Here is a 24,908-nt window from a genome sequence, read left to right on the forward strand (position 1 = left end):
TGCTCTGGCCCCAATACCAATCCACTTGAAACATCCTGCATTGATACTCTCATCAAAAGCAATAACTACTCCATCTCCAATATTTACTCCTGTCTCATACAACATCAAACACGGAAGTATGCCCTCAAACCCTTTCGAAAGTGGTCACACGTATTAGAAGACGAATCTCTGCCAGAAAAAATCCTTGAGGGGTACAAGACAGTTCGCAACCTTACTGCTTCTGAATCTTGGAGGGAAACACAATTCAAGATCATTCATAGAGCTTATTTCCCTTTCCGCTTCAAGAAGAAGGACCCCACCCAAGCGCAATGTTCCTGGTGTAACCTACCTCGCCCCACTTTGCTACATAGGCTCTGGGACTGTAACAAGATTGATGCTTACTGGACTAAGGTGATCACCTACATCAACGAGGTCCACAAAATTCAGTGCACTAAGGACCGTCTATTAGGCCTGTTTAGCATACCCCCTTCACCCTCATCGCCAACGAGGGTCTCACGAAATATTCCACATTGGGCTCACCTGTGTCTTCTAGTGGCTCGCAGGACTATTATGTCTCACTGGATATCAGCTACTCCTCCTACCCTAACAATGTTTAAAAAAGCCTTGGCATCACTTTTCCATCTAGAGAGATTGGACACCATTACTCTTAATTTCCGATCGACTTCCCGTTTTTTCAAAAGATGGAGGGAATACATTGAAGCTACATTCGCTCCGCAGGCACTGATGGAGATAATGCACCCATTCCGCTACACAAAATGGTACTTGACAAAAGATCTCACCAACTCTCTTGGCCGACTCAAACTACCCCCACCCCAGATTCCTTTACTTTTAACCCACCGTAGGATATCCACAAATCCATTGTGCCCCTTAGCATCCACCCCCCCACATTTATTCAGACGCTGCCTCCACTCCTGAAGGTATCTAGATGTTAAGATTTCATGTGCCGAGCAAAGTTACGCTCTATAGTGTTGATAAGATGGCAAACATGAACTCCCCCGTCTTCCCCGTCCCCTACTTTTTCTTTTTCTATTTATGTTTTCTGTTACTTCTCTCTTGTTCTAACTGATATGACAAGCTTGTATTTCAACCACTATGAGAAGTCATTGAACTTTACAGATTGTAACAACTAATACTCTGTAACTTTTGTTACACTAAGTTTTTATACTTTTGTATGCTATAAAACCCAATAAATATTTTTCAAAAAAAAAAAAAAAAGGGGGATCAACTCCAGAGATAAAACGATAATTCTCCCACTCTACAAGACTCTGGTCCGGCCGCACCTGGAGTGTGCTGTCCAGTTCTGGGCACCAGTCCTCAGGAGGGATGTACTGGAAATGGAGCGCGTACAAAGAAAGGGCAACAAAGCTAATAAAGGGTCTGGAGGATCTTAGTTATGAGGAAAGGTTGCGAGCTCTGAACGTATTCTCTCTGGAGAAGAGACGCTTGAGAGGGAATATGATTTCAATTTACAAATACTGTACTGGTGACCCCACAATAGGGATAAAACTTTTTCGCAGAAGAGAGTTTAATAAGACTTGTGGCCACTCATTACAATTAGAAGAAAAGAGGTTTAACCTTAAACTACGTAGAGGGTTCTTTACTGTAAGAGCGGCAAGGATGTGGAATTCCCTTCCACAGGCGGTGGTCTCAGCGGGGAGCATTGATAGCTTCAAGAAACTATTAGATAATCACCTGAATGACCGCAACATACAGGGATATGTAATGAAATACTGACACATAATCACACACATAGGTTGGACTTGATGGACTTGTGTCTTTTTTCAACCTCACCTACTATGTAACTATGTAACCTCACATTTTTATTTTTTACATGGATTAGTTCATGAAGGCACATACCAAGTATGTATTTGTGTTATAGTTCAAAAACTCACTAATCTAAGATGCTTTAGTTTCTTTGTTTCTTACCATATGTTTCTAAACAAGATTTCAGCCATGAGCAGATGTCAACTCCTGGAGCAACTTGTGCTGAATGTCACACATAGTTTGTTTCCTACGGCAACCACCTTGTAAAAGTTTCTTACCTCAAATTTATTTATTTTGCTAAAAAGAAAAAATTAGCTTGCAAACAACTGCTGATGTTTAAGAGTTCATAAGTTAGATGGTAGTGACACACAGATCACTTGCCCTAATGTTTCAGGAATTAGGCAAACATATTCTGTTCTGCTGCTTCTTAAAACCAAAGGCGCCTTACACAGCCTGCGGTTAGACAAGATGAAAGACTTTGTGGGATGATCATGGGAATGGACTTGATTTAGATTCCCAACTATGTGGAGTTAAAAAAAAAAAAAAAAAAAGTTGGCATAGGTTGCTCACTTTGTGGGGCTGCAGTAGGAAATAGTATGTATAATACATTGCAATCCTAATTCCAGTCACTGACATAACCACAGACAAGTAAAATGTGCATCAGGATCTTCAATTGCCACCCAGCTTCAACCAAAAACCAGTGCTGGGCCAAAGGGTACTCAAATTTGTGTTTATAATGCTTAGTAAAAGTCAAAGGAGAAATAGCAACACATTTTAAAGGGGACATCGATTTTAAACAGAATTTATCCCATCTGCGTCAGACATCTTAAAGTGATTTTAAAGGCTCATTTTTTTTTTTTAAATAACATGTTATACTTACCTCCTCTGAGCAGTTGGTTTTGAACAGAGCAGCCCAGATCCACCTCTTTTCGGGTCCCTCTTTGCTGCTCCTAGCCCCCCCTCCTTTGAGTGCCCCTCAGCCAGCAGCTTGCTACAGGGGGCACCCAAGCCGAGTCAGAGCTCCGTGTATTCATTCAGACACAGAGCCCCAACATGGCCCCGCCCCCTCTATCCCCCGATTGGCTGACTGACTTTGATTGACAGCTGCAAGAGCCAATGGTGCCGCTGCTTTGTCTCAGCAAATTAGGAGTGTCCTGGATGGTTGAGGGGATAGTGAACAACCCTGGAGAGAGATGGGGCTCAGGTAGGTAATTAGGGGGGTGCTGGGGGGGCTGCTACACACAGGTTTTTTTATCTTAACGCATAGAATACATTAAGATAAAAAACCTTCTGTCTTTACAACTCCTTTAATGTAATAAAATGGGAATGGTCTCCTTTCCCACATCCCTTCATCACTACACGTTTGTAATGTTTAGACCCCCTTTCACACTGAGGCGTTTTTTAGGCACTACAGGGCTAAATACAGCGCAAGTAAAGCGCCTGAAAAAAGCCTCAGCTGCAAACCCAGTGTGAAAGCCCGAGTGCATTCACACTGGGGTGCTGCGCTGGCAGGGAGTCACAAAAAGTCCTGCCAGCAGCTTCTTTGCAGCGGTGGAGGAGTGGTGAATACACCGCTCCTGCCCATTGAAAACAATAGGGCAGCGCTGCTATGCCGTCGGCAAAGCGCCGCTGCAGCGGCATTTTGCGGGTGGATTTAACCCTTTTTCGGCCGCTAGCGGGGGTTCAAACCCGCTAAAACTACGGTAAAGTGCCGCTTTACCGCTGACGCCTGGGGCGGCTCAGTGGGAAAGGAGTCTTACAGAGAACTATTTGAATGATTGTTTCACAATATCAGAATCACCAGAATTCAACAGCAAATAGTAACATAGGCAAAATTCGAAATTTCAGTTTCTGGTAAAAACATACAAACATACATTACTGTATGTTACAACCAATACATTGTTCTGATAAGAGGTCAGTCAGTACCACACATACCATCAGGTCCTAGATTGAGATCAAATTCAAATTCAACGAAAATAATGCCATCAAAGCTATGCCACGTAAACTCTCCACTGGAATCAAACAATAATAAACATACTACTGGACTTATAATTTGCTGTAAATGGCAGCAGGTGTTAAAGAGCAGAAGGACCCATACTATTACCTGGTTTCTGTATGAACAAAGAAACTTTAATGGCGGTGGAGAAAAGATGGCAAGGGGCTTACACAATAAGGAGCTGCATGAATGAATGATACTTGATTAAAACCAGCCGTAAGAATGATCTAGAAAAGGAATCCAGCATTTCATGGATAACTGCCATTCAAATTGAGATCTATAGACAGTAATCTCCTTCATCTTACCTTTAAAAGAACTTTTCTAAGAATACTATTTAAAACAAACTATGAGGATCTTGCGAGCTATCTGTTTTAAAAGTGACAAAATATATAGAAAACAAAATGTAATGGATGAGTGATAATGATCGACAGCTGCTAGCACTGATCATGTCCCATAAAGTTGTGTGAAAACAATATAAATAGAAAGTTACTATGCTGCGCTATCTCCTAATATTAGTTCCAACAAATACTTTTAAAGTGCCAACTATGAAATAATAATAATAATAATAATAATAATAACTCGTGATAAACTGACAACAATTCTAATATATTCCAAAACTGTATATAGAATTTTATGATTGCTATGATGATAAATTCTGTGTTAAGTGTCACATTCCACAGACAAAATAAAAATAATAAACAAACTTATAAAAATTATATATATGGTGTCACAAACGTGAATCATAAAGTGTTATAGTGCATATAACAGTGACATTCTAATCAAACGCAGATCACTCCAACATAATCGGTATATAGTCCTTATTAAAGGTATAATGGTGACTTCATAAAAACGTGAATATAACATTTTGCGGTGTCCACACTCAGGTGCTCCCCACCCTCAGGCAATGGCCGCTCACCTTAGAGCATGTGACCTCGCAATTAAGTTTGGTCAAACACGCATGTGAATCACCTCAGGGATTCTAAGTTAGCTGTATAGATCCAAACTGCTCACTGACGCTGTATCCTCATATATAAAACAGTAGAAAGAGACTCCATAGCGTGATACCATTTAACACAATTGTATTGTACAAACAAAAAAGCCCCAGTACAGGGTACTCACATGGGTTAGGTGCATTAAGTACACCAATCTGTAATGTGCCTTAAAATGCTGGGTTTTGGTTGAAGTCGTATGTCTGTTCTCTGTGAAACAGACCAGCTGCTTCCTACACCGTCCTGTCCCCTCCCCTACATGTGACGATACAAGGGCAATTCATATCTTCCTCAGGGGGACCCCCCCCCCTATATACCGATTATGTTGGACTGATCTGCGTTTGATTAGAATGTTACTGTTATATGCACTATAACACTTTAAGATTCACGTTTGTGGCACCATATATGTCATTTTTATAAGTTTGTTTATTATTTTTATTTGGTCTGTGGAATGTGACACTTAACACAGAATTTATCATCACAGCAATCATACAATTCTATATACAGTTTTGGAATATATTATAATTTTCGTCAGTTTATCACAAGTTTTTATTATTATTATTTTTCTTATTATTGCATAGTTAGCACTTTAAAAGTATTTGTTAAAATGGAAATTTGTTCCTCTTATGGGGCTTTGGAGGGAAAAGGCTACTCTGAAGTATTTGTGAGTGTAATTTTATTATGAAAAGGGGTATAGATATGATAAATTTACAATGCACGCAAGTATACATGGAAATACAGGATGCTTAATACAAAAAACAAGCAATACAGTGTATGGATTTCACAATCATTGGACTCCGTAACATATGGAATACACATACGGGGAGTACCAGATGCGTTTCGAGCTATACTCTTCTTCAGGGGTATCTGATTGGAAACAGCACAACAAGAGTATGTCTATAATTGAAAAGACAATCATGAGCCAAAGGTGAAACGGCAAATAATTATTGTGACCTTGAATATAAACAAAGTAGAATATTATCATTATAGTAAAAGCATTTAAATGTAAGTACTGACCATATAGTATTGCTGGGGGGTAGCATGAATTACTGACTCCAATTAAAAGCAACTTGGAGGAAGGGCTGTGGGGGACAGTAGGCCACTAATTCTGTACTTACTCCTGGTCCGGACCGGGCATGCCATATGTGTCAGACCCAAAAGGACCACAAGGGGGTGTTCCCAAACAGGGGGCGCTGGGACACCAAAGGGTATGAGGTGGGTCCTGGGGTGAGACTCCAAACTTTGTGGGAGAGGGGGGAGTAAGTAAGACTGGGCTGCATAGTCAGTCAGAGGTGTCTAGGGGCCCATATAGAAAATACATCATGGTAAGACATGTACCTGAGAAGGGTGTCCCCGTGCTGGACAGAGGGGTCCTGTCTAACGGAGGGGGCTAGGCCATCTGTAGGGTATTGCAGGAACCCAGAGGTCCCAGAGCCTGGACCGAGGTACGATGGGACCCGGTGTATAGGGGGTCCTTGTGTGTACTGGGATCCCAGTGCAAGGAAAAAGGCCTCTGAAGTGTTGCTGGGGGCGGCTGAGGGTCGGCGCCTAACCCAAAGTGCGGTGTCAGTGTGGCTCTGGGTATGCACGTCCAGCCTGGAAAGGAAAGGTATGCATATGAGGTCCAAGAGAGAGGGGACAACAGGGCAGAGTAGATAGGTGAGGCTGCAGGGGTTACATGCGCTGGAGCTGAGACCTGTCATAAGGGTTTACCTGGTTGGTGCTGGGGGAGAGAAGGGAGCGTGAAGCCGAGGATCGAGTGGCTGGGCTATGTGGAGCAGGAACCTATAAGTGACAGCGTATTAGAAGATATTTAAATACTTCTGGCCGCCACGCGATAGGTCGCGGGCATGGCCAGTGGTGTCGAGGGCATGCCCCCCGAGCCTATGGAGTGCACATTGGCCCCCGTGGAGACCACGGCCGGCGTGTATGACACTTCCAGGCGCGGCAACACTAACCAACGTCCCTCGGGTGTAAGGACGTGGAGCACACGGATGGAGGGGACCGAGACCCGCGTCAAAGGCCCGCGACGGGAAGGGAAATGATAGGTTAAGATGTCGACCCGGATCTTCCGCTAGAGGGGACGCTGCCTGTGACAACATTAGTTGTACCTGATGGCCCCCCTGCGCCGAGTGGGGAATTCCCAGGGCCAAGGCCGAGTCCGACCAGGCCACCCATGTCCAGACCGATGGAACCATGAGAGTGGGCACAGTGTGGCAAAGAGGGCAGGGGGTCAGGAATATCACATAAAAGAGGAAAACAAAAAAAGGAGGATCAAACACTAGGAAAGAGAACACTGAATGAAATACATGAGTATATACAAAAATAAAATATAAAAATGAATGTATAAATAAACTTGCTATATGGTCAGCACTTACGTTTACATGCTTTTACTATAATGATAATATTCTACTTTGTTTATATTCAATGTCACAATAATTATTTGCCGTTTCATCTTTGGCTCACGACTGTCTTTTCAATTATAGACATACCCTTGTTGTGCTGTTTCCAATCAGATACCTCTGAAGAAGAGTATAACTCGAAACGCGCCGGGTACTCCCCGTATGTGTGTTCCATATGTTACGGAGTCCAATGATTGTGAAATCCATACACTGTATTGCTTGTTTGTTGTATTACGCATCCTGTATTTCCATGTATACTTACTTGTGTGCATTGTAGATTTGTCATAGCTACACTCCTTTTCATAATAAAATTACACTCGCAAATACTTCAGAGTAGCCTTTTCCCTCCAAAGTCCCATAAGAGGAACAAAGTTCCATTTTTGCTTGTACTTTAGGGATGTGGGTTAACCCTACTCCATAGACCAACTCAGCACCACCCTCCCTCTTCTCTAAAAGTATTTGTTGGAACTAATATTAGGAGATAGCGCAGCATAGTAATTTTCTATTTATATTGTTTTCTAAGAATTAATTTACTGATTTTCTCCAGTATGTTGCCACTACTCATAAAAAGCTCTTCCTACTATACGCTCGCATTTCCAGAAGTTTATCTCCACAGCAGAATATAGCTTAACCTAACAGATATCACTGCTGACTGCCTACTGTCAAATCTGCTCTTTGCAAGCTGTGTTGTGATTTAAAATGCTATTGTGGCAATTGTGGGCACAAACAATTTCAAATACTGGACAGCAGTGATGAGAAAAATGACCATTGTTACAAAGGTTTCTTATCCCTTACCACACTAATTACCTAGAGACCATCTTTAACCACTTCAATACCAAGGGCGTCATATGACGTCCTGGGCTTTGAGCGGGTATATCTGAATGATGCCTGTAGTTATAGACATCATTCAGATATTGCCGGTTTCAGCCGGCGAATCTCTACACCATAGGAACGATCATAGCGGCCGTTCCGCCACTTGATCGTTCCTATGGGAGACGAGAGGGGACTCCCCCCCCCCTCCCGCCGCCCTCCGGTGCTTGCTCCGACTCACCGTTACGATTGGTGAGGTGGAGAGTGGATCCGCTGGCGCTGGATGTAGATCATAGAGATTTCCGGCGGACCAGATGGTCCCCGGAGTCCCTATGATTGTCGGAGGCCGGGCGCAATGTTATGACGTCACGCCCGGCCTCTCCATTCAAAAAAACGGCGCCGCTTCGGCTGGGAAGTGGCGATCGTTTTATTTATTTTTTTTATTTCAGGCTTCCCAGCCTAGTGGTGAGATATGGGGTCTTATTGACCCCATATCTCACTATTAAGAGCACCTGACATGTCATATTGCTATTACAAGGGATGTTTACATTCCTTGTAATGGGAATAAAAGTGATCAATTTTTTTTTTTTCAAAAAAGTGTCAAAATAAAAAAAAATAAAATATAATTAACAATAAAAAAAAAAAAAAAATTTTAAAGCGTAGCTGTCCCCGTGTGCTCGCACGTAGAAGCGAACGCATACGTAAGTCCCACCCACATATGAAAACTGTGTTCAAACCATACATGTGAGGTATCGCCGCGAACGTTGGAGCGAGAGCAATAATTTTGGCCCTAGACCTCCTCTAACTCAAAACATGTAACCAGTAAAAAAATTTCAAGCGTCGCCTATGGGGATTTTTAAGTACCGAACATTGGCGCCATTCCACGAGCGTGTGCAATTTTGAAGCGTGACATGTTAGGTATCTATTTACTCGGCGTAACTTCATCTTTCACAAAATGCAAAAACATTGGGCTAACTTTACTGTTTTGTTTTTTTTTTTTAAACACAAAACAGTTTTTTTCCCCAAAAAAACGAGTTAGAAAAATTCCTGCGCAAATACTGTGTGAGATAAAAAGTTGCAACAACTGCCATTGTATTCTCTAGGGTCTTTGCTAAAAAAACATATATAATGTTTGGGGGTTCTATGTAATTTTCTAGCAAAAAAATGATGATTTTTACATGTAGGAGCAAAGTGTCAGAATTGGCCCGGTATTGAAGCGGTTAATATTTGATGCAGTGTGGGCCAGTGAAATCAAAGGATATACCCCAGGAACTATTTTTTTTTTTTTTTTTTACTTTTTGGGACTTCCAATTTTTATCATTCATACAGCATTTAGAGAGCGAGTAAGGGGTTTAGAAGAGGGGAATTCATACTCACTTAGTTCACAGTAATAAGAATACAAAATAAGCATGTCTTAACTTTCATCAGTTTACTATATTAACATATCAACATCTATGAAAATACTGTATACTGTATATATGGCTTTATAGAATGATTTTGTTAGCGATGCTAGAAATATTGTCCTTTCTGAGTTTTTGAGAAATTCAAAGAAACCCCACACCAAGTTAGGTAAATGCAGGGGTGTAAATGCTATACAATTTAGTTTTTTGACAGTCAATAAAAAAGGCTAGGATGGGCATAGTCCAGTTGAACAAGGGAACGTATACAGTAGGTTCCCTTTGAAGTTTTGAAATGTAACTTTTTTTTTTTTACCAAATATAAAACAATTGTACAACAATGAGGGAATTGAATCAAGATGGATGTAGATAACAGAAAATGTAATTCTTAAAATGATTTAAAGCACCAGAAAATATTGATTCAATACAATTTACTGTTCTTAATCTTAATGGTTAGGAGTTAATAAAGAAGGAATTAACTCTTAAAATATTTGGCGATCAGACATTTCAGGAAAACAGCACTGATTGTGATTAAGTATACAGTAGACAGCCAGGTACTGTCTGTCGAGATAAAATAACAGCCCAGCGATTGCGGTCTTTGCTTGGGACTATATATAGCCAATTGCACACTGAGTATAGTAAATATTATCCATTCACATAAATGGACTTTCATACCTGCTGTACAATTTGTCAGAATTTTCCTTCAACAGATCACGTTCTTTTTCCAAATCACTGATACGACCCAGCAACTAGATAGGGGAAAAAACACATTAGGAAAACGAAAGGTCTAAACAGAATACAGTTTATTCTGGAGAAACACTGTCCATATGGTGAGATTAACTTGATGATAATAATAATAATAGAAATAATAAAAAAAAAAACAAAAAAAAAACAATATTACGTTTTTAAGTCTCTCAGGAAAAATCAACATCTTTGGCATGTTAAATATACTGAATGGGCATCAGAGCCGAGCAGGCTGCCAGTAGAGTTTTTCAAAACTTATGTTTAGGAACTGCACCCGATTTTCTAAAAAACATTACCGCTACCTTAACCACTTGCCGACCGCCTAACGCAGATATACTGCGGCAGAATGGCACGGGCAGGCAAAATCACGTACCTGGTGCCGAGGAGAGAAGACATCCAAGTAAGTGCACCAACACTACACTAACAGTAGAACACTCTAGGCACACATTTCACCTCCCAGTCACCCCCCATCACCCCCCCTGTACCCCCCGTCACAGTGACACCAATAGCAGCTTTTTTTTTTCTCTGATTATTGCATTGGTGTCATTTTGTGACAGTTAAGTTGTAGGGCAGTTAGTGTTAGGCCCCTTTAGGTCTAGGGTACCCCCCTAATAAAGTTTTAACCCCTTGATCCCCCCCGTCGCCAGTGTCACTAAGCAATCGTTTTTCTGATCGCTGTATTAGTGTCACAGGTGACGCTAGTTAGGGAGGTAAGTATTTAGGTTCGCTATCAGCGTTTTATAGCATCAGGGACTCCCATATACTTCCTAATAAAAGGTTTTAACCCCCTGATTGCCCCCTAGTTAACCCTTTCACCAGTGATCACCGTATAACTGTTACGGGTGACGCTGGTTAGTTAGTTTATTTTTTATAGTGTCAGGGCACACGCCATTTATTACCTAATAAAGGTTTAACCCCCTGATCACCCGGCGGGTGATACAAGTTAGGTTTTAGGGTCAGATAGGGTCTGCGTTGCCCCAGGCAGCGTCAGGTTAGTGCCAGTACCGCTAACACCCACGCACGCAGCATACACCTCCCTTAGTGGTATAGTATCTGAATGGATCAATATCTGATCAGATCTATACTAGCTTCCCCAGCAGTTTAGGGTTCCCAAAAACGCAGTGTTAGCGGGATCAGCCCAGATACCTGCTAGCACCTGCGTTTTGCCCCTCCGCCCGGCCCAGCCCACCCAAGTGCAGTATCGATCAATCACTGTCACTTACAAAACACTAAACACATAACTGCAGCGTTTGCAGAGTCAGGCCTGATCCCTTCAATCGCTAACAGTTTTTTTGGTAGCGTTTGAATCAGTTGCTAACGGTCAGGAGCTTTTTTACCTGTGAGTCTTACTACTGTACCACTAAATTTAGAGCCCAAAATGGCGAATCGAAGGTACAGTGGTGAAGAGGCCTACACGTTTCTGAGCATGACAGATAGTGAAGAGGAAGTCACTCAGGTGTCAGATTCAGGCTCAGAATACGATCCTGTAGACGACAGCGGCTCCATGACAGATAGCTCTGACGACGGAGTTGTGGTCCCTGCCAAGGTCAGACGTACCCGACCCCAATCTTCTTCTGCTGTTGTTGAGGAGCAGGAACCGCAGGTCCCTCGTATGGAGCAGAGCAGTATTAGCGCAGCTTTTCCTTCTGGTGAACTGGCAAGCACCAGCGACCTAGTACGTAGTCAAACCAGCACTGCAGTAACACTTGGTGATGTGGCGAGTACCATAAGTGCAGTTCAAGCTGGTGAGGTGGCAAGCACAAGTAGTGTCCCGCTGCCACCAGAAGAAGACAAACACAGGCCCGTCGTGTCCATAGTGCCCTTCCTGCTGCATTCACCAATCCTAATTGGGAACCCACCACTTCTGCAGCACCCGTACTTCACCCATTCACATCCCCAACTAAATGCAGTCGGCTGCATGAGAGGCATTTTCTTTATGTCCTCCCGAGTACCCCTACCCAACGATCCCCCCAAAAAAGATGTTGTGTCTGCAGCAAGCGTGGATATAGGCGTGACACCCGCTATTATTGTCCCTCCTGTCCTGACAATCCTGGTCTTTGCATTGGTGAATGTTTTGAACGCTATCATACACTAGTTGAGTATTAGCATAGGGTACAGCATTGCACAGACTAGGCACACTTTCACAGGGTCTCCCAAGATGCCATCACATTTTGAGAGACGAGGAAAAGGAGGGTAGGGCGATGGCCGCAGTTGCTGCTACTGTCAGCCAACGTCTCCACCCCCCACAAGGGAAACGAGGGGGACTATTACGGTACTAAATAAGGTATACAGTAAGGGTAGGGAATAGAAGAGAAAGTTGGAATATTTTATAAAAGTTCACTTTTAATAGAAACAATGTTCATAAAAATACAATACCGCATACAATTGCGATTGTAAACAACAAAAACAACAACATTACATATAACCATAAAAAGGGGAGGTACCACATAGTCTGAACCAGTGGATTCCGCACAATTTGGATGGCAGATATGTATACAGCTTTATTGCTCTTTCTCGACCGGTTTCGCGGTTAACACCGCTTCTTCAGGAGAACCATATCCATTCAGGAAAACTCTGTGGGCATGCGGGACCCCATATAATTCCCCCTGCGGCGGACACAGGGGATAACAGACAGCCTCACCTCAGATTGAAATAATGTGTGACGCATGAGCTGGAAAGGATGTAAAACTTCCCATTACAGGGACTGTGGGTCAGGAAGGTCGTAAAGAGCCATGGGGGACGTTAACATTTCAAGCCCCCCTAAAACAGGGGCCGTAAATAAGTAACTAGGAAGTCACAATGGCTGTATAGGGCATCCTGGACCAGCTCAGCGTCAAGAGGCTGTTGTCCTGAGTTACCCTGAGTTTGTGGCTTCCTTTAAAAGGGTATTTAACATTCTGCTTCTGCTGCCATGTGCCTCATGTCCATCAAACAGAGTACGAGAACTGTTGCCGATTACGCCATTGAATTTCGTACTCTGGCAGCAGAGGTTGCTTGGAACAATGAGGCCCTCGTGGCTGCTTTTTCTCATGGTCTCTCGTATACCATCAAGGATGAGATAGCAGCCCGAGATATACCCACTGAGCCGGAGAAGTTGTTCACGTTTGCCATTCTCATTGACTCCAGACTCAGAGAAAGACTCTTAAGGAACGCTTGCGGAAGCCTCCTGTATATTTGTCTCCGAGCTTTGCAGTCCCACCTTTGCCTCCTTCACCTCCCATGCCTCCTGGTACCGTGTCGGTCAGTGAACATGAACCCATGCACTTGGGCTTCACGCATCTCTCTGTGGATGAAAGAACCCTTATGAGGAGGAAGAGATTGTGCCTTTATTGTGGCCAGGCAGGTCACTTTTTAAAGTCTTGTCTTACTCGTCCAGGGAATGCCCGAACCTTGAGGTCCTGTCACGGACAGACCTTAGGTGGCGTTGTTTCGTTCCCAGTTATCCAGAAGGATAAACCCCTGGTTTCAGTTACCCTTTCTTGGACTGAGTCGTCCCTCGAGATACAGGCTCTAATCGACTCTGGGGCTGCAGGCCTGTTCATTGATGCCTTTGTATTGAAGCAGTCGATACCACTGCAGCTGCGTGACACTCCACTTGCCATTGAGGCTCTCGACGGGAGACCTCTACAGCTTGCCCATGTGACTCATGAGACTGTTCCATTGTCCATGGCCATTGGGGCTCTTCACCATGAGATAATCCAATTCCAAGTTATTTCCTCGCCTAAGTTTTCGCTGGTTATTGGTTATACTTGGTTACAGAGGCACAACCCCTCTTTTGATTGGCTCCGTGCTGAGGTTCTTCTCCTGGTCGCCACAATGCAGTAAGACATGCTTCCAGAAGGTAGCCAAGGTCCTGTGCAGTTCTTCTCTCTCCTCCCTGCAGGAGGAGTAATGTGATTTTAGCGATGTCTTTGCCAAAGGTCAAGCTGGTAGTTTGCCTCCACACCGGTCGTATGATTGTGCAATTGACCTTCAACCTGGTGCCATACCCCCTCATGGCTGGGTTTACCCTTTGTCAGTCTTGGGGGATAAGGCCATGGAGGAGTATGTTGCAGACGCACTCTCTCGAGGTTTTATCTGCAAATCCTCGTCTCCTGCTGGTGCTGTTTTCTTCTTTGTGAAGAAGAAGAGTGGTGAACTGAGACCTTGTATTGATTATAGGGGTCTCAATCATTTCCTGATTAAGAATGCCTATCCGATTCTGTTGATTACAGAGTTATTTGACCACCTCAAAGGAGCAACAGTTTTCATGAAGCTTGATTTGAGAGGGGCATATAATCTTGTGAGGATTAAGGGGGGCGATGAATGGAAAACTGTGTTTAATACCAGAACAGGCCATTATGAGTACCCCGTAATGCCTTTTGGCCTTTGTTTCTGCTCCTGTGTTGGCACATCCTGATCCTACGTTACCTTTTATCCTTGAGGTTGATGCTTCTGAGACTGGAGTTGGCGCCCATCTGTCTCAAGTCCTACCTCTGAGAGTGCTATGCACCCTTGTTGCTACTTTTTCAAGAAATTGTCACCTGCAGAGTGCAATTACGAGATTGGTGACAGAGAGCTGTAGGCGATCATTTTATCCCTGAAAGAATGGAGACATCTCCCCATAAGAATCTCACATTCTTGTTTGAGGCTAAACGCCTCTCTCCCAGAAGAGCGTGATGGGCTCTTTTCTTGTCTAGTTTCAAATACATTGTCTCATTCTTACCCGGTACTAAGAATGTAAGGGCTGACGCTTTGCCATGACAATTTTCCTCCACTTCCAAGATGGAGTCATTTCCAATTCCTGTGATTCCTCCTGATTGTATTCAGGCTACAGTTCGCACCAGTCTCACATCTCCTTTAGGTGACAAAATTCTTGCTGCTCAGGTTCATGCTCCTCCTGAGAAACCTTATGAACGCTGCTTTGTCCCAGAGAGTCTCCGTACTGCCGTGCTCCAGACTTGCCATTCTCCCAAGGCTACTGGCCACCCTGAGAAGAATCTACTCTTTTGGGCCATTTCCCAACCTGGTGGCCTAGTCTACATGCTGATGTAACTGCCCTCGTAGCTGCCTGTTCCGTGTGTGCTCAGAGTAAGCCTCCACGACACCTTCCAGTGGGCCTCCTACAACCCATACCCAATGGAGAGAGGCCCTGGACCCACCTGTCTATGTATTTCATTGTGGAATTACCCAACTCCCAGGGCAACACAGTTATCCTTATGATAGTTGACCAGTTCTCGAAAATGTCTCATTGTATTCCACTTAAGAAGTTGCCCACTTCTAAGGAACTGGCTTCCATTTTTGCTCGGGAGATCTTTCGCTTACATGGGCTACTCAAGGTGATTGTCTCGGACAGGGGTAGTCAGTTTGTGTCCCGGTTCTGGCGAGCCTTTTGTGCACAGTTGGGAATTCAGCTTGCTTTCTCCTCTGCGTATCACCTGCAGTCTAATGGAGCCGCAGAACTAGCCAATCATTCCTTGGAGCAATTCCTACATTGCTATATTTCTGACCACCATAACAACTGGTCAGACCCCTTACAGTGGGCGGAGTTTGCTTGCAATTGTGCCTTGAATTCTGCTTCCTGATTGTCCCTGTTTATTGCGAACTATTCATTTGTTCCGCAGAGTATTCCTGCGTTAGAGGAGCATCTCCATGGTCTTCGTTCCACTTGGGCACAAGTCCAGGAGGCTTTGCGACATGCTAATGATAGGTACAGACTCCATGCTGACCGCAGACGCCTGCCTGCGCCTTCCTACCAGGTGGGGGACAGGGTCTGGCTGTCATCTCGCAACCTTCGACTTTGTGTTCCCTCTCTGAACATCGCACCTCGGTTTATTGGGCCTTTCCGTATTCTTCACAGGATTAACCCGGCGGCTTACGCATTAGACCTTCATTCTAATATGCGTATCTCAAATGTATTTCATGTCTGCTTATTAAAACCTTTGGTCTGCAACCGCTTTTCCACCTCAGTGCTACGTCCTCACCCTGTACAGGTTGAGAACCATGAGGTGTGTGAAGTACAGTCCATTGTTGACTCCCGTAGGTTCCGTGGGCGCATACAGTACCTGGTGCATTGGAAAGGGTCCAGGGGAGCGCTCTTGGGTCTCATCCTCGGACGTACATGCCCCTGTCCTCCTCTGTGATTTCCATAGATGTTTTCCCCTCAAGCCTGGTGGTCCTCCGAGGGGGAGGGGTCATTGAGGGGGTACTGTCGGGGCTGGGCTCAGCCCTTCCTTCTCTGAGCTGGCCGCTCAGCTGTTGGCTAATTGCCAGCTCCTATCTCTCCACAGTGACTCACCTGTTGATGATATCCTGTTCGTCAGTCCTGCATACTTAAGCCGTCAAGACTTGCTTGGCTGACATTCCTTCTGTCTCCAGATCCTTGCTGTTCTACTACGCTCATCTCTGGCTCTCTGACGTTTGGCTTGTCTGACTATCCGTTACGGTTCCTGAACTCAGGCTATGTTTTGATTACACCTTTACTTTGTTTACCTTTTTTATTATTATTAAACAAGTGAGATTTAACTCTACTTTTGACTCAGTCTGATTCATGGTTTCTGACAAGATCCCATACTAGTGACCTTTGGTCCACAAGGTGAAGGTTTACGGTACCCCAACATTTCACATTCCTGATATGTGTCTGTTAAAAGCTATCCTGGTCTCTCTCTACTTTTCCTCCTTTGTGTGAAATTCCTGGTGATCCTACAAGTCTCCCTGCATTTCCTAAAGGCCTTCAGCCACACAGCGGCCCGAACGGAGCAGCAATCTCCCACGCGGCGGCCACCGCATTCAGGAAAGTCCGTGGCTTCGGCCTACTCCCAGACCCTGTGCCCATCTTGGTACACCTGAACCTCCGGCCCGCTCTGTATTCGGACCCTGCTGTCTTCTGGATCACCCCACACAGCATTGAAAACACACAAAACGTCACCCCAGACCCCTGAGGTATGTCACTGACAAAATCACAGAAAGCAGCGGCGGCAAAACTTGAACAGAACTGTAGACAGGAAAAGGAGGACATGGAGGAAGATGGCGCTCCTGAGAAGGTGGGGGGGAGAACGAATGGCAGGTGACACTGACAGACTGCTTGAAGCGGTCACTCTTTGCAGAACTTTACAGCGCAAACTGAGGAGGTAAAGATGGACATTTCCCTTATTAGGCAGGACTTCCAAAAACTCAGAGACCGGATCACCGCATGCCAGCCAGACCCCCCCCCCCACACATTTATAGTTAAACTCCTTAACTATGGGGGTGTGGCCAAGATGGCGCTGTGAGCGGTTGTTCTTTTAGAGAGCTCCGCTGATCTAATACATTAATCCGGATCCATCGGCTTCTATTTCCCAGCAAACACATCCCTGCCACCTGGGAGAGCTACAAGGATCTCCTGACTGCTGAAGGGAGAGGGGATTTCCCGTTTCTGGGCCGTGATCGGGGCCCCGCCAGACGACCCCGGCCTACCTCGACTTGCTAGGCTGCGGCCTTTCCTGAAGGGCCGCGCCGCGTGTCGGATGATCCCTGGCGCGATCGGCTATTCTGCAGATTGTCACAGCCCACTACGGACCGCGGGCAGAGGCTAATCGGTGGACCGTGACTCGGCCAGGAGCAGCGATCCGGGTCTCTTCTCCTCCTCCTCCCCACGAGCAGCTAGGCTGCAGCCGCGGCCTTTCCTAAGGGCCCGGAGCCACCGGATTGGCTGGGAGAGTGCCTGACCCTGCTGGCCTGGAAGAAGGGACCCTGTGAAGGCAGGAGAACGCAGCCTGGGAGGCGGAACGAACCCTGCACCATCCCTACCCCTGATATCCTGGATGAGACAGGTTGTGGCTGGCTTGAATACCCCAGTAGGGCTGTGGATGCTTGAAGAGGATAGCTCCTTCACTATATAATTTGCAGGTGAGAGGGGGGACAGGCTGGGGGATACATACTACTCTGCATCTACTGCCTGAACACTCCTGATCACACAGACAAGCAGTTACTGAATACTGCCCAGATCAGGGCCCCAGACATCTGAATGAGGCGCAGGAACTCCAGCGCAAAATACAGTAAAGGGGGCAAAAGGTTGAGCTTTTCGCCACAGTCGGACTCCCCTCAGACCCCCACCTGTCTCGCTCCGGAGGCTCACATCACACGCAGTTCCCATAGAGCCTCGCAGACGAATCCTATGGAGTCAGACGACTCTCATCCCCCCCTGGCTGGCGGACGTCATGGCGGCTATCGCAACTTGCCAATCTACGTTAACGACAAAAATTGAAGCTGTTCAGCTGGATATGGGTCTAATCCGCCAAGATATAGACAAACTCAGGTCGCGAGTTACCGAAACGGAACAAAGACTGAGTACCACGGAAGACACCACGGCGGAACATGGAGCAACACTCCGTACGCTTCAAACCAAGGTAAAAGCCCTGGAATACAGAGCCGAAGACGCGGAGAACAGAAACAGGTGCAACAATCTTCGGATTATAGGTCTACCAGAGGGGGTGGAGGGGAATAATCCTACGTTCTTCTTAGAGGGCTTGTTGCGTGACCTGCTACCCGAGGCCCATTTGTCATCCTACTACACAGTCGAGAGGGCGCACCGTATCCCGCCTAGGCCGGGATCTCCTGGATCCCCTTCCCGCACATTTATTCTCCGTCTCCTCAACTTCAGAGACAGGGATGAAGTTCTCCGAGCCTCCAGAAATGTTGGGGACCTCAGATTCCAGAACACCAAGATGATGATTTTTCCTGATTACTCGGTGGAGACCCAGAATCTCAGGAAGTCTTTCAACCAAGTTAAAGCTGCATTGAGAGCACGCAGCATTCGCTACAGCGTACTTTTTCCCTGCTCGCCTGAGAGTCCAAGACAGGGAGACAACTCGATTCTTCAGCACGCCTAGAGAGGCCTCTGCCTGGCTGGACTCGCTACCGCAGATCCGCTGATCATTTGACCGATATGTGCCGTGTAACCTCTTCAATGTTTACTCACAACAACCTGGGCCCAGGTTTGAGTTACCATATGATTTGCTCCATGGATGATTTACCTTTGTTGCACAGGTTGTGCCCAGTTCAATCCCATGGTATGTGGAGAATTGAGGGGGGTAAATGACTATCCCCCATCAGGAAAATCTAAGTTAATGCCCCTGCCAAAGAACATGGTCAGGAGACAGTTGAGTTATGAAGCTTCTTTTCATTTGCTTGCCCCCTTGGGGAGCGCTGAAGTTTTTTTTTCTCTTTTTGTTCTGTGTATCCCTTTTAAGGATGGATCAACTTTACTGTGGGGTCGCAAGTTGCTTTACTTACCTCCGTTTGACATTTAGTACCTCACAGCCTGTACCAGTCCACTAGCGGAGATCACACATTTGGAAGGCCGCTTGAACTGCTGCTTACCCCCCCGCGTGAAGTCTCGGGGGGTTAGGCTCGCCTCTTCTACGGACCCCCTGTTGCAGCCGGTGAGCTGAATCGGTTTGGGATTTAAACCCACCTCGGTTTGGCGGGGGTGGGTGGGGTGGGGGGTGGGGAATGTTCCCCTAATGGGGCTAGTTTAATTCATGTTAGATATTGGGCAGTTTTTAGTTTGGTTTTGTTTTTGTTTTACAATTGCACTAAAATAATTGACTTATCAGCATTGTATCCAGATGTGTCCGTTCTGGGTCCGTGGGTCCAGTTCAGGAGCCGTGACCTACACTGATCCTAACATTTTTATCACTCTTAGTAACCATGTCCTCCCTTAACATCATCTCCTGGAACACCAGGGGACTGAACTCCCCAGTCAAGCGTTCCCTGGTGTTCCAATTTATTAAAGCTTATAACCCACATATATGTGTGCTCCAAGAAACGCACCTAATAGGAAGTAGGGTTCTGGCCCTTAAAAAACCATGGGTGGGCTACCACTACCACTCTACGCACTCCAGCTTCTCCAAGGGTGTTACTATCCTGATACTGAAATCTCTTCCTTTTCGGCTCCTGGATTTGGCCCTGGACCCCGAGGGTCGATATGTTATCATTCATGCCAAAATATACTCTCTAACGTGGACCATTGTGGGCTTATACTTGCCCCCTCCGGCTTCCTTGTTGGTGCTCAATCAGATCACCAGCAAGATGGCCGACTTTGCATCTGACAAAAATGTCATACTGGGGGATTTTAATCTGGTCCCTGACCTGGATTTTGACATCTGCAGGACATCATTGCCCTGGGTTGACTGAGTGGGCGGATACTTATGGCTTGACTGATGTTTGGAGGTGGCGAAACCCTCAGACCAGGGCATACACCTGTCACTCAGCCTCCCATAGAACATTTTCCCGAATAGACTTGGTGTTCGCGGGAGGCCCGGTCCTCCCACGGGTCACGGACATACGAATATTGCCTAGAGGAATCTCTGATCACACGCCTTTATTGTTGCCATTGGACCTTTCCCTGGGCTCTGTAGACAAGATATGGAGGCTCTCTAGGTTTTGGATTTTAGACAATGCTGTGGACTCCCAATTTAGAACAGAGTTGCTTGGCTTCTGGGAGGTAAATGTGGGCTCGGCTGACCCCACAGTTGTGTGGGATGCCTTTAAGGCCACGACGAGGGGACACTACCAGACCATCATAGCCAGAGTTCGCAGAGAGCGCAAAGCTGACTTGGTAAAGGCTGAGAGGGAGGCGGGTAGTGCAGAGGTACTTTTTGTTCATACCCGAGACCCTGTACACTATTCACAACTACAACTCATGACGAAGGAGGTGGTTCGCCTTCGTACCTCTCTTACCCAGAAAAAAATGTTAGCTCAATCCCCACGGAGATGCTCCTCTAACGCAGGATATCTGGGGTCTCTGAACCCCCTTCCCCATAATCATGCCGTGAAACACATTGGAGGACATCATGTATCACATGCCTATTCTCCTTGTGCTCGCCCCCTCTCGCCCCCTCCCCTCCCCCTTCCCTCTCTCCCCCCCCCCCCCTTTTTCCTGCTGGGCTGGACTGAATAAAGGTTACTTACAAGTTAGTATCTAAGATGGTATAATTACAACACTATAATGCAATAAGGTGTACTATTAAGTGATATTTTGGACAACTGCACAACTGGAATATTTGATAAACAGAGACTATAGGTTAAAGGTAGATCTTACTGTCATTATCCTTTCTGCATTGAATGTACTAACTTATCTTGTACTGTAATGCTGATTTGTTTAATAAAAAATTTTCTGTTAAAAAAAAAACTCCTCAACTATAAAGACCGAGATGCAGCTCTGAGAATGGCAAGGGGAAAGGCAATATCCCAGTGGGGAATGTTAAAGTAGCATCTTCCAAGACTTCTCAGCAGAGGTACAATGCCGCCGCCGGAACTTTATGGAGGCCAAACGCAGGCTGAGGTATCAACACTATAAATATTCCATGCTCTTCCCTGTCCGCCTCAGAGTGGAACATGACGGCCATGCAGTCTTCTTCGAGGATCCAGAAGAAGTTATTTCCTGGCTGGAGCACGTGCTATCCCTGAAAGGCCGATTGATCAAGTCCCAGGTATACAGCTCAGACTTTTTGTGCTCACAATCATTTCTAGTGCTATTTTTTTCCAGAATCGCATAACTGTACTGTTCCCCCGAAGTCACATGGAACTTTACTTGGAACCACCCACTTATGGACATGGAACGTCTTGTGCCACACACAGCAAGATCCTGCATGCGATATGGAACCAGCTATACACCAATGTGAGTACAGAACACAAAACCCAGACACTTGCTATACAGGAGTCCTATTACCCCTGCCCACTACATTACTGGAACCCTACATGCTACCCCAGACCACACTGACCACAGGAGCTCTGGACATACAGGAGTACTACCAGCCACATGCATTGTGCAGTGAGACTTTGCCCCACACACCATCAGGAGTCGCTATCATGTTTGCTGGAGTTTTTTCTGGAGCTCGACCAATACCTTTTGTAGAAAACAGGGGGATCGAATAACTTTGGTTCACCTTAACCTATTGATATGGGAGACATCCCTTGACCTATTCAGAACCCAGAGAATCAACCAGTTGTACTACCTTTTCTATGTAATTTGGAAGCTAGAGTATTTCCCAGTTGGAACACACAAGTTAAGGGAACAAGCCAGAACCAGTTACAGTTTTATTGAACCTGATTGTGCATACTAAATTCAAAAAACAGGTAACACTTAGAGAAATATGTCTATGTGAATGTTCATATATGGTATGTAAAACAATGCTGCTAAATCCATGTCTGAGTATTGGGAACCTAAGTGCTACATGCACAGGGAAAAAATTGCCTAACGTGACTGTTATTTGATTCCAAAAAAATCAGTCCATGGCATCTTTAAAATTTCTTACGTGAAATGTGAGGGGCATGCGCGAGACAGTTAAGAGTGCAGCAGTCTTCACATTCCTTAAGAAACAATATGCAGATGTGATAGCCTTGGTGGAGACGCATGTTGAGGGGAGCATCCAGATGGCACTTCGCCGTCCATGGGTTGGGTGGGCATTTCATTCTACCCACACATCCCATGCCAGAGGAGTCTCAATCTCGATAGCCAAATCAGTACATTTTGAATTATGTGAATTGTCCACTGACCCGCAGGGGCGATACGTATTCCTTCTAGCTCAACTATACGGTGAACCCCTCCTCATAGTGGCTTTTTATATACCACCCCTGTTCAACATCACCATGATTAAAGAGGGACTGTCCTTTATGGCCCGTCACCCTACAATATCTGCAGTCTGGCTGGGCGACTTTAATACCAAGCTAAATCCAACTCTAGATAGATTATAACTGACTCCACCCACCCAGAACGCACCCAACGAAACTAAGTTATCTAAGCTCATTTCCACCTTTCATTTAACAGACACGTGGCGCCACAAATTCCCACATGCGCAGTTATACTCTTGTTTCTCATCCACTCATAACTCCATGTCCCGTAAAGATTTAATAAAGTTTCACAGTCTGACACCACGACTGCTAGAGGCCGCATTCTGTCCCAGAATACTTTCAGATCATAGTCCCTAATGGATAACTCTAAGCATCCCCATCAATAAACCAAGATCTTGGCGTTTAAACCCATTTTGGCTCTCACTCCTACCAGAGGATGATGAGCTTGCGAATAAATGGAAACTATACTTTGCAGAGAATGACAACTCAGCATCACCCTCGGCAGTATGGGACTCCTTCAAGTTATTCGCTCGCTCAATGTTAACTACAAGTATCAATAAAATTAAGGAAGACTCCGCCATTGCCCTTGATAAGGCGATGGCGAATCTGTCCTCCTCTGAGCGAGACTTTGCCACCACCCCGACTCCCGCATGGGCTAACATGCTTAAACTACAAACTAGAGTAGTCACCCAACTCCAATTTCAAAAAGCAAGACAAAAACTATTCTTCTCTAAACAAAAAATGTTTGAACATGGGGAGAAAGCGGGCAAGTTATTGGCGTACTTAGTACACAGTGAAGATAGGCCCCCGGTGGTTACATGGTCACATTACATGGCCCCGGAGGACAACAAATTACAGACCCACCTACGGTAACTTTCATGTTTAGAGACTTCTTTGCTGACTTATACAAAACGACAGCTCCCACTGAGAGGGAATGGATGTCCCTCTTCCTCGAGGGGATCACTTTCCTGCAGCTGACAAAAGAACAAATAGAACTCCTGGAGGCACCTCTCACCATGGACGAAATCACGACAGCCATAGCTAGTTTTGCCAGGTCTAAATCCCTGGTATCAGACGGACTCCCAATTGAATTCTATTCCCAATATAGCAAAATACTCACCCCTAAATTACTAGCTTTATACAATCATCATTTCAAGTCCTGTGAATTACCCCCATCTATGACAGAGGCAACAATAGTCCTCATCCCTAAACCAGGAAAAGACCCGGGAAATCCAGAATCTTACCGCCTCATATCCCTATTACAGGTCGGCATCAAAATACTGGCCAAAGTTCTATCCATCAGGCTCAATCAGGCCATCTTATCACTAACACAAATGGACCAAGCAGGCTTCATGCCTGGTCGCAATACCTCATTTAATCTCAGGAAACTATATATAAATATACAAGCCACACATGAGGAGGTTGGGTCACAAGTCCTAGTGACTCTAGACACAGCAAAAGCTTTCGACTCGGTGGAGTGGAGGTATCTCTGGAGATGCTTGGAGGGCTATGGCTTCGGTCCCAAATACATTAAGTGGGTCCAATTACTGTGCCAGGCACCCACAGCCAAGGTGGTAGCCAACGGGTGGTCGTCTCGAATTTTTGACCTCAGTAGAGGCATGAGGGAGGGCTGCCCTCTATCCCCACTGCTATATGCCCTAGCGGCAGAACCCCTTGCAATATCCATCCGAGCAAACCCAGAGATCAGGGGGCTGAGAATGGGCTCCCTGATGGCAAAAATCAATATGTATGCAGATGACACACTACTATATTTGGCAGATTCAGGCCTATCTTTACATACTGCACTTCACACGATCGAACAGTTTGGAACATTTTCAGGGTTGAAAATCAGTTAGGATAAGTCTTAAATTCTGCCAATGACAGTTTCCCACCCCTGGAATCCCAAGCCAGACTACCATTACGAGTCAATGTTATCAAATACCTAGGGATTCATATATCTAGATCCCCTGCAGATTACATTTCCCTAAACATAGAACCTCTCCTCTCCTTGGTTAAAACTAAAGTAAGGATCTGGTCACAGCTCCCACTTGGGATCTGGGGACGCCAAAATTTAATTCAAAATGGTCCTACTCCCTAAGATACTGTATGTTCTGTGGCATACCCCAGTATACCTACCCCTAAAACATTTCAAATCTTTGGAGGCCCTTTTAAAGCCCTTTGTTTGGGGAGCCAACAGACACAAACTAGCGTG

At 45.4% G+C, this 24,908-nt stretch overlaps 1 protein-coding gene across 6 annotated transcripts in view; it reads right to left on the reverse strand.

Moving 5' to 3' along the window:
• RPGRIP1L (RPGRIP1 like) overlaps positions 1–24,908 on the reverse strand; it is a 460,569-nt gene that overhangs the window by 317,838 nt on the left and 117,823 nt on the right. For all 6 annotated transcript variants that reach the window (XR_012236568.1, XM_073605011.1, XM_073605007.1 and 3 more), the window contains exon 9: positions 10,034–10,107. Coding sequence is in view for 5 of the 6 variants with exons in the window: in XM_073605011.1 (XP_073461112.1) it covers positions 10,034–10,107 (74 nt within the window). In the remaining variant the exon portion in view is untranslated. The remainder of the gene's footprint in view (positions 1–10,033; positions 10,108–24,908) is intronic.

The sequence above is a fragment of the Aquarana catesbeiana genome, linkage group LG11 (genome assembly GCF_042186555.1).
Source record: "Aquarana catesbeiana isolate 2022-GZ linkage group LG11, ASM4218655v1, whole genome shotgun sequence".
In the NCBI taxonomy this organism is placed as follows: Eukaryota; Metazoa; Chordata; class Amphibia; order Anura; family Ranidae; genus Aquarana; species Aquarana catesbeiana.